The sequence below is a fragment of the Phyllobates terribilis genome, unplaced genomic scaffold, assembly GCF_046119375.1.
Source record: "Phyllobates terribilis strain yellow unplaced genomic scaffold, ASM4611937v1 Scaffold_11__3_contigs__length_659146591, whole genome shotgun sequence".
NCBI lineage: Eukaryota > Metazoa > Chordata > Amphibia > Anura > Dendrobatidae > Phyllobates > Phyllobates terribilis.
Genome location: NW_027362771.1, coordinates 616,298,088 through 616,309,004, shown reverse-complemented (window position 1 = coordinate 616,309,004; position 10,917 = coordinate 616,298,088). Strand labels below are relative to the sequence as shown.

At 42.5% G+C, this 10,917-nt stretch overlaps 1 protein-coding gene across 1 annotated transcript; it reads right to left on the bottom strand.

The window, feature by feature from the left end:
* Positions 1 to 822: 822 nt before the first annotated feature.
* On the bottom strand, positions 823 to 10,549 carry LOC141165417 (uncharacterized). The gene is made up of 2 exons (XM_073651017.1): positions 9,660 to 10,549; positions 823 to 2,000 (listed from the first exon to the last, which is right to left on the bottom strand). Exons 1-2 carry the CDS (start codon positions 10,363 to 10,365, stop codon positions 1,414 to 1,416), a joined length of 1,293 nt encoding a protein of 430 aa, XP_073507118.1. The 5' UTR covers positions 10,366 to 10,549; the 3' UTR covers positions 823 to 1,413.
* Between the last annotated feature and the right edge of the window lie 368 nt (positions 10,550 to 10,917).

The window sequence follows — 10,917 nt, the reverse complement described above, 5'->3', positions numbered from 1 at the left end:
CCCCCCACTAAACCCCCCAAATAGTATAAAGGCCCCACACATCCCTCCAAACAGTATAATGGCCCCCAGTAAACCATCCAAATAGTATAATGGCCCCCACACAGCCATCCAAAGAGTATAATGGGCCCAACACAGCCCTCCAAACAGTTTAATGGCCCCCACACAGCCCTACAAACAGTATAATGGCCCCCACACAGCCATACAAACAGTATAATACTCCCCACATACCCTCCAAATAGTATAATGACCCCCAAAGAGTCCTAAACACAGCATAATGGCCCATCATATAACCTTTCAAACAGTATTATGAACCCCATACACAGTATAATGGCCCCCACACAGCCCTCCAAACAGTACAATGGCCCCTACTAAAAACCCCAAATAGTATAATGGCCCCTACACAGCCCTCCACACAGTATAATGGCCCCTACACAGCCCTCCACACAGTATAATGGCCCCTACACAGCCCTCCACACAGTATAATGGCCCCTACACAGCCCTCCACACAGTATAATGGCCCCTACACAGCCCTCCGCACAGTATAATACTCCCCACATATCCTCCAAATAGTATAATGACCCCCACAGAGCCCTAAACACAGCATAATGGCCCATCACAACCTTCCAAACAGTATAATACTCCTCACATACCCTCCAAACAGTATAATGGCCTCCACACAGCCATCCAAACAGTATAATGGCCTCCACACAGCCATCCATACAGTATAACGGCCTCCACACAGCCATCCATACAGTATAACGGCCTCCACAAAATGTTCCAAATACTATAATGGCCTCTACAAGGCACAACACAGTTTGAATCTTACATGTAATAATCCTTTAATCTAGTTTTTATTCTCAATGTTATGATACAATCATATACTATAGTAAATTTGTTTGAACATCTAATATATTTGATACCTCCAGACTGTAATGTATAGCCGACAAGCTCAAGCCGTGAGAAAAAGTAAAAAAAAAATGAAAAATTTCTCAAGTCTATGAAGTACTACATTGATGATAACCATCTCCCCCATAACATAACTTTGCCCAGGCCTTGGGCAAGTCTGAAGATCAAGGCAGGAACAAATAAATTATCAAGTGGAAATCAGACATACAATCTTTCACATGAGAGTCTGATGCTCCGGCCCCTTCAAGACTCTCATAGCTACAAACAGTTTGAGGAGATGACCATGGGACCATCAGTACTACTATGACCTGAGCAATCTTGACTTCATCTTTGGGCATGTAGAGCAAAAGGTCATCAAGGATGGAAAGAGCTTGATATGTTATAATCTTTCATGATATATGTAGACACCTCTTTGAGGAAACAATGCAACAATTGGTTTAGGATAAAGTGATGATATTCAAGAGGTGGTCTTTCTTTTAGGACATGGCGATCATCTAAAGAGGTCTTTTAAGACATTTTTAGGACATTACACACACATATTTTCATCCCATCCACTGATTCCAGGTTTGTCCTCACAAAGCTGCAGACCCCGGTTGGACGACGACTAAATGTCTGACATAGGATCTTTTGCAACAGGATATGAAATGTCAGCTCTTCAGCTTTTGCTAGAGGCTCGTCACTACAAACCACCCCGATCACTCGGGTTGAACTCCTGGTAAGCCTCGATTTGATGTCGGTAAATATCTCCTTGACCTGGGCCATGTTGTCCTCCTCCTTCAGGAACGTTGAGCGAAAGACCACCAAGATGAGCAGGTAAGGGAAGGACTTGGGTTCGGGGAGCTGTACACACTCTTTCTTTTGGTTTTCTGGTGTCACCGATTTGCCGTCTTCTTCAGAGTTGTCGATTTTATAAAGATCATCATCAAACAGGGCTTTAGTAAGCTCCTTAAAAACCCGAGCTTTTTCAGAGTTTCGGGCGGAAGGACAGATATTCCCGAGGATAAGAAATCTCTCTTTACCTCCCAACTGGACGACGAGTTCTCGAAATGATCTTTCCAACTGAATGAGGTCATCTTCTATTGACTGATATCCATCTGTGGAACAAATTTGGAAACTGCATTGTAAATGTAGGAAATTTTGGTGCAATCTTAGAAGAAAATGGGGCCATAGGCAATGAGGAAGATAGCCCATGGTGAACCATTCAAGTGTATGGGGGAGATAGATGTTGGCTGACCGCTATCTGATGTACATGTCCACCTTTGGATGACTTGATGGTGCTTCTGATGACCTAATGTTGACTCCGAACCTCTTCATGGGTAATGGAGACAAAAAAAAATGCTTATTGTGCCCCTCTTCAACTATAAAAACACTATTGGTATTTTTCCAGGGAGTCTTAAAATAAATCTGACGTGGCACGGGTGGTGCGCTATCAGGCTCTCCTGCGTGACTGCACACAACGGTGACATTCGTCACTTGATAAGGAAGAGATGGAACGAGCTGGCGGGGGCAGGACTGATGGCTTCCCATGAGGAATGAGTCTTTCCAAGGGGTTTAAAGAAATAAATTGGATTGCTAACAAGAAGATGTATCCCACTGATGTAGACATCTAGGACCAAGGAAACTCAAAATGTTGTGAAAATCTGTCCAAAATGTTGATAAATTTTGTAAAGAAAAAAATTTTTGTTTTTAAATTTCAGCATTTTTTACTTTCTCAATTTTAAATCATTGGATTTAAAGGAAAATATAAATAAGCAGAAAAGAAAGAGATAAGGATTCATGCCGGAAAGTAATTGTCAGAATTAAGAATAGGGCAAATATTTAAAAAAAAAAAAAATGTTTGTGCTATGGAGAAGTTCAGAGAAATCTGTTGGTTGAGAAGCAGTTAATGAGAGACTGTGTGCACAGCTATCAGCATTGCATCATTATTTGTAGTGTGATTAACACACTGGGAAAATATAATTATTATCTAATACACTCAGGAGTTTATCACATTAACTCTAGATTTAACTATAAGAATATATAAAATACATCTTGCATTATACTCCAGAGCTGCACTCGCTATTCTGCTGGTGCAGTCACTGTGTACATACATTACATTACTGATCCTGAGTTATATCCTGTATTATACTCCAGAGCTGCACTCACTATTCTGCTGGTGCAGTCACTGTGTACATACATTACATTACTGATCCTGAGTTACCTCCTGTATTATACTCCAGAGCTGCACTCACTATTCTTCTGGTGCAGTCACTGTATATATATATACATTACATTACTGATCCTGAGTTACATCCTGTATTATACTCCAGAGCTGCACTCACTATTCTGCTGGTGCAGTCACTGTGTACATACATTACATTACTGATCCGGAGTTATATCCTGTATTATACTCCAGAGCTGCACTCACTATTCTGCTGGTGCAGTCACTGTGTACATACATTACATTACTGATCCTGAGTTACATCCTGTATTATACTCCAGAGCTGCACTCACTATTCTGCTGGTGCAGTCGCTGTGTACATACATTACATTACTGATCCTGAGTTACATCCTGTATTATCCTCCAGAGCTGCACTCACTATTCTGCTGGTGCAGTCCCTGTGTCCATACATTACATTACTGATCCTGAGTTACATCCTCTATTATACTCCAGAGCTGCACTCACTATTCTGCTGGTGCAGTCACTGTGTACATACATTACATTACTGATCCTGAGATACATCCTGTATTATACTCCAGAGCTGCACTCAATATTCCGCTGGTGCAGTCACTGTGTACATACATTACATTACTGATCCTGAGTTACATCCTGTATTATACTCCAGAGCTGCACTCACTATTCTGCTGGTGCAGTCACTGTGTACATACATTACATTACTGATCCTGAGATACATCCTGTATTATACTCCAGAGCTGCACTCAATATTCCGCTGGTGCAGTCACTGTGTACATACATTACATTACTGATCCTGAGTTACATCCTGTATTATACTCCAGAGCTGCACTCACTATTCTGCTGGTGCAGTCACTGTGTACATACATTACATTACTGATCCTGAGTTACATCCTGTATTTTACTCCAGAGCTGCACTCACTATTCTGCTGGTGCAGTCACTGTGTATATACATTACTGATCCTGAGTTACATCCTGTATTATACTCCAGGGCTGCACTCACTATTCTGCTGGTGCAGTCACTGTGTATATACATTACATTACTGATCCTGAGTTACATCCTGTATTATACTCCAGAGCTGCACTCACTATTCTGCTGGTGCAGTCACTGTGTACATACATTACATTACTGATCCTGAGTTACATCCTGTATTATACTCCAGAGCTGCACTCACTATTCTGCTGGTGCAGTCACTGTGTCCATACATTACATTACTGATCCTGAGTTACATCCTCTATTATACTCCAGAGCTGCACTCACTATTCTGCTGGTGCAGTCACTGTGTACATACATTACATTACTGATCCTGAGTTACCTCCGGTATTATACTCCAGAGCTGCACTCACTATTCTGCTGGTGCAGTCACTGTGTACATACATTACATTACTGATCCTGAGTTACATCCTGTATTATACTCCAGAGCTGCACTCACTATTCTGCTGGTGCAGTCACTGTGTACATACATTACATTACTGATCCTGAGTTACATCCTGTATTATACTCCAGAGCTGCACTCACTATTCTGCTGGTGCAGTCACTGTGTACATACATTACATTACTGATCCTGAGATACATCCTCTATTATACTCCAGAGCTGCACTCACTATTCTGCTGGTGCAGTCACTGTGTACATACATTACATTACTGATCCTGAGTTACATCCTGTATTATACTCCAGAGCTGCACTCACTATTCTGCTGGTGCAGTCACTGTGTACATACATTACATTACTGATCCTGAGATACATCCTGTATTATACTCCAGAGCTGCACTCAATATTCCGCTGGTGTAGTCACTGTGTACATACATTACATTACTGATCCTGAGTTACCTCCGGTATTATACTCCAGAGCTGCACTCACTATTCTGCTGGTGCAGTCACTGTGTACATACATTACATTACTGATCCTGAGTTACATCCTGTATTATACTCCAGAGCTGCACTCACTATTCTGCTGGTGCAGTCACTGTGTACATACATTACATTACTGATCCTGAGTTACCTCCTGTATTATACTCCAGAGCTGCACTCACTATTCTGCTGGTGCAGTCACTGTGTACATACAAGATGTAACTCAGGATCAGTAATGTAATGTATGTACAGAGTGACTGCACCAGCAGAATAGTGAGTGCAGCTCTGGAGTATAATACAGGATGTAACTCAGGATCAGTAATGTAATGTATGTACACAGTGACTGCTCCAGCAGAATAGTGAGTGCAGCTCTGGAGTAAAATACAGGATGTAACTCAGGATCAGTAATGTAATGTATGTACACAGTGACTGCACCAGCAGAATGGTGAGTGCAGCTCTGGAGTATAATACAGGATATAACTCAGGATCAGTAATGTAATGTATGTACACAATGACTGCACCAGCAGAATAGTGAGTGCAGCTCTGGAGTATAATACAGGATGTAACTCAGGATCAGTAATGTAATGTATGTACACAGTGACTGCACCAGCAGAATAGTGAGTGCAGCTCTGGAGTATGTCACTGTGTACATACATTACATTACTGATCCTGTACTGATCCTGAGTTACATCCTGTATTATACTCCAGAGCTGCTCTCACTATTCTGCTGGTGCAGTCACTGTGTACATACATTACATTACTGATCCTGAGTTACATCCTGTATTATACTCCAGAGCTGCACTCACTATTCTGCTGGTGCAGTCATTGTGTACATACATTACATTACTGATCCTGAGTTATATCCTGTATTATACTCCAGAGCTGCACTCACCATTCTGCTGGTGCAGTCACTGTGTACATACATTACATTACTGATCCTGAGTTACATCCTGTATTATACCCCAGAGCTGCACTCACTATTCTGCTGGTGCAGTCACTGTGTACATACATTACATTACTGATCCTGAGTTACCTCCTGTATTATACTCCAGAGCTGCACTCACTATTCTGCTGGTGCAGTCACTGTGTACATACATTACATTACTGATCCGGAGTTACATCCTGTATTATACCCCAGAGCTGCACTCACTATTCTGCTGGTGCAGTCACTGTGTACATACATTACATTACTGATCCTGAGTTATATCCTGTATTATACTCCAGAGCTGCACTCACTATTCTGCTGGTGCAGTCACTGTGTACATACATTACATTACTGATCCGGAGTTACATCCTGTATTATACCCCAGAGCTGCACTCACTATTCTGCTGGTGCAGTCACTGTGTACATACATTACATTACTGATCCTGAGTTACATCCTGTATTATACCCCAGAGCTGCACTCACTATTCTGCTGGTGCAGTCACTGTGTACATACATTACATTACTGATCCTGAGTTACATCCTGTATTATACTCCAGAGCTGCACTCACTATTCTGCTGGTGCAGTCACTGTGCACATACATTACATTACTGATCCTGAGTTACATCCTGTATTATACTCCAGAGCTGCACTCACTATTCTGCTGGTGCAGTCACTGTGTACATACATTACATTACTGATCCTGTACTGATCCTGAGTTACATCCTGTATTATACTCCAGAGCTGCGCGCACTATTCTGCTGGTGGAGTCACTGTGTACATACATTACATTACTGATCCTGTACTGATCCTGAGTTACATCCTGTATTATACTCCAGAGCTGCACTCACTATTCTGCTGGTGCAGTCATTGTGTACATACATTACATTACTGATCCTGAGTTATATCCTGTATTATACTCCAGAGCTGCACTCACTATTCTGCTGGTGCAGTCACTGTGTACATACATTACATTACTGATCCTGTACTGATCCTGAGTTACATCCTGTATTATACTCCAGAGCTGCGCGCACTATTCTGCTGGTGGAGTCACTGTGTACATACATTACATTACTGATCCTGTACTGATCCTGAGTTACATCCTGTATTATACTCCAGAGCTGCACTCACTATTCTGCTGGTGCAGTCACTGTGTATATACATTACATTACTGATCCTGAGTTATATCCTGTATTATACTCCAGAGCTGCACTCACTATTCTGCTGGTGCAGTCACTGTGTACATACATTACATTACTGATCCGGAGTTACATCCTGTATTATACCCCAGAGCTGCACTCACTATTCTGCTGGTGCAGTCACTGTGTACATACATTACATTACTGATCCTGAGTTACACCCTGTATTATACTCCAGAGCTGCACTCACTATTCTGCTGGTGCAGTCACTGTGTACATACATTACATTACTGATCCGGAGTTACATCCTGTATTATACCCCAGAGCTGCACTCACTATTCTGCTGGTGCAGTCACTGTGTACATACATTACATTACTGATCCTGAGTTACATCCTGTATTATACTCCAGAGCTGCACTCACTATTCTGCTGGTGCAGTCACTGTGCACATACATTACATTACTGATCCTGAGTTACATCCTGTATTATACTCCAGAGCTGCACTCACTATTCTGCTGGTGCAGTCACTGTGTACATACATTACATTACTGATCCTGTACTGATCCTGAGTTACATCCTGTATTATACTCCAGAGCTGCGCGCACTATTCTGCTGGTGGAGTCACTGTGTACATACATTACATTACTGATCCTGTACTGATCCTGAGTTACATCCTGTATTATACTCCAGAGCTGCACTCACTATTCTGCTGGTGCAGTCATTGTGTACATACATTACATTACTGATCCTGAGTTATATCCTGTATTATACTCCAGAGCTGCACTCACTATTCTGCTGGTGCAGTCACTGTGTACATACATTACATTACTGATCCGGAGTTACATCCTGTATTATACCCCAGAGCTGCACTCACTATTCTGCTGGTGCAGTCACTGTGTACATACATTACATTACTGATCCTGAGTTACACCCTGTATTATACTCCAGAGCTGCACTCACTATTCTGCTGGTGGAGTCACTGTGTACATACATTACATTACTGATCCTGAGTTATATCCTGTATTATACTCCAGAGCTGCACTCACTATTCTGCTGGTGCAGTCACTGTGTACATACATTACATTACTGATCCGGAGTTACATCCTGTATTATACCCCAGAGCTGCACTCACTATTCTGCTGGTGCAGTCACTGTGTACATACATTACATTACTGATCCTGAGTTACATCCTGTATTATACCCCAGAGCTGCACTCACTATTCTGCTGGTGCAGTCACTGTGTACATACATTACATTACTGATCCTGAGTTACCTCCTGTATTATACTCCAGAGCTGCGCGCACTATTCTGCTGGTGGAGTCACTGTGTACATACATTACATTACTGATCCTGTACTGATCCTGAGTTACATCCTGTATTATACTCCAGAGCTGCACTCACTATTCTGCTGGTGCAGTCATTGTGTACATACATTACATTACTGATCCTTAGTTATATCCTGTATTATACTCCAGAGCTGCACTCACTATTCTGCTGGTGCAGTCACTGTGTACATACATTACATTACTGATCCGGAGTTACATCCTGTATTATACCCCAGAGCTGCACTCACTATTCTGCTGGTGCAGTCACTGTGTACATACATTACATTACTGATCCTGAGTTACATCCTGTATTATACCCCAGAGCTGCACTCACTATTCTGCTGGTGCAGTCACTGTGTACATACATTACATTACTGATCCTGAGTTACCTCCTGTATTATACTCCAGAGCTGCGCGCACTATTCTGCTGGTGGAGTCACTGTGTACATACATTACATTACTGATCCTGTACTGATCCTGAGTTACATCCTGTATTATACTCCAGAGCTGCGCGCACTATTCTGCTGGTGGAGTCACTGTGTACATACATTACATTACTGATCCTGAGTTACATCTTGTATTATACTCCAGAGCTGCACTCACTATTCTGCTGGTGGAGTCACTGTGTACATACATTACATTACTGATCCTGTACTGATCCTGAGTTACATCCTGTATTATACTCCAGAGCTGCACTCACTATTCTGCTGGTGCAGTCACTGTGTACATACATTACATTACTGATCCTGAGTTACATCCTGTATTATACCCCAGAGCTGCACTCACTATTCTGCTGGTGCAGTCACTGTGTACATACATTACTGATCCTGAGTTACATCCTGTATTATACTCCAGAGCTGCACTCACTATTCTGCTGGTGCAGTCACGGTGTACATACATTACATTACTGATCCTGAGTTACATCCTGTATTATACTCCAGAGCTGCACTCACTATTCTGCTGGTGCAGTCACGGTGTACATACATTACATTACTGATCCTGAGTTACATCCTGTATTATACTCCAGAGCTGCACTCACTATTCTGCTGGTGCAGTCACTGTGTATATACATTACATTACTGATCCTGAGTTACATCCTGTATTATACTCCAGAGCTGCACTCACTATTCTGCTGGTGCAGTCACTGTGTACATACATTACATTACTGATCCTGAGTTACCTCCTGTATTATACTCCAGAGCTGCACTCACTATTCTGCTGGTGCAGTCACGGTGTACATACATATGTACAGGACCAGTTTTCTGTGGGGTTAGAATATGACAGGTAGGAACACTTCATGTATAGTAATTAGGGAGGTAAAGTAACAGTAAGGTATATACCTGTTGCCATCAGTCCCATGGTTTTGGTAATGACCCGCTTGACCTCCAGGATAGACCTGGGTTCAGAGCGGTTGTAGCAGCAGACCCCCAATGGCTGATCCTTGAACACCTGACTCATCAGCTTTCTCAGCTCTTCCATGGACTCCATCTTTTTCTCGTCCTTGAAGGTTTCCACAGAGTAGACAATTCCTACAATTGCGGATCGAAACTCCCTCGTCCTCAGCCGGATGTCCTTCAAGATCTCTTTAATGGAGTTTGAAGCGTCCATTATAAGTCTTACCCGAAACACTGCTAGAACGATGGGAAAGTCCAACATCCTTGATTTTGATGGAGAACTTGAGGTGAAACAAGTCAGAGAAGTGTTGGATCCATCAGTGGTGTTTTTATTGGGTTTCTTGGCCTTTTTGGGAGACTCAAAGAGAGCAGATGACAATTCTTCTAAAGTCCCACTAGTGCCGCCCTCATCTTCTGGACTGTATCCAGTCTCCCCCACCAGCAGAACATTCTCCTTTCCTCCTATTACGGTCATTCTTTCTTGGAACAGATCATTCAATGTTTCGGAGTCAATGTTTCGTGCTCCGGTGAGCTCCACTTGGCTTGAGATTTGCCAGGTCTGTAGCGGTTGGCTTTCATTGAGAAGATGGTGGTGAGAAGATGTTGGTCTCTGGAGCTGAAGGACAGAGGAGATCCACTGAGAGAAGCTCATGCTGGGTTTTTAGGGTCTTCAAGGTGTCCGGTCATAAATCCAGTCAAAATTAGTGTCTTAAAGGGGCTATTTCCCTATTAATGTTCTCGGAAGTTCTGCTCTCCTCTGGCTTGAAGTCTCCACTGGCTTTCTTTGCTTCTTACCTGAACTATGTGAAGTAGCAGCTTTCCTGTGTGCACTATTATATCTTCAGGTCAAGTTTGTCTGGGTCAATTAATCATTAATGAGGCCATCATGCTGGATTAAAATGTACCAAGTTACTTATAGGAGGCTGGGAGTGAAGTGGAGAGATGCAGTTAACCCTTTACTGCAGCCATTATCATACAGGTTCTTAATGGCACTTAAGGGGCAGGAGTGGGATGTAAAGGGTTGTCCATTACGTATCCTTCACGACTGGCCATAGTGAAGACTTGTACCAGTGGGCCACTTGACCCATACGTTACACAATGGCCTGTTGACTTTAATGGATGCATGAATGGCCACCTTTCACAGGCGTTGAACCCAATTTGGGATTATTTAGGATCCTCTTCTTTTAGGCCATTCATGCATGGA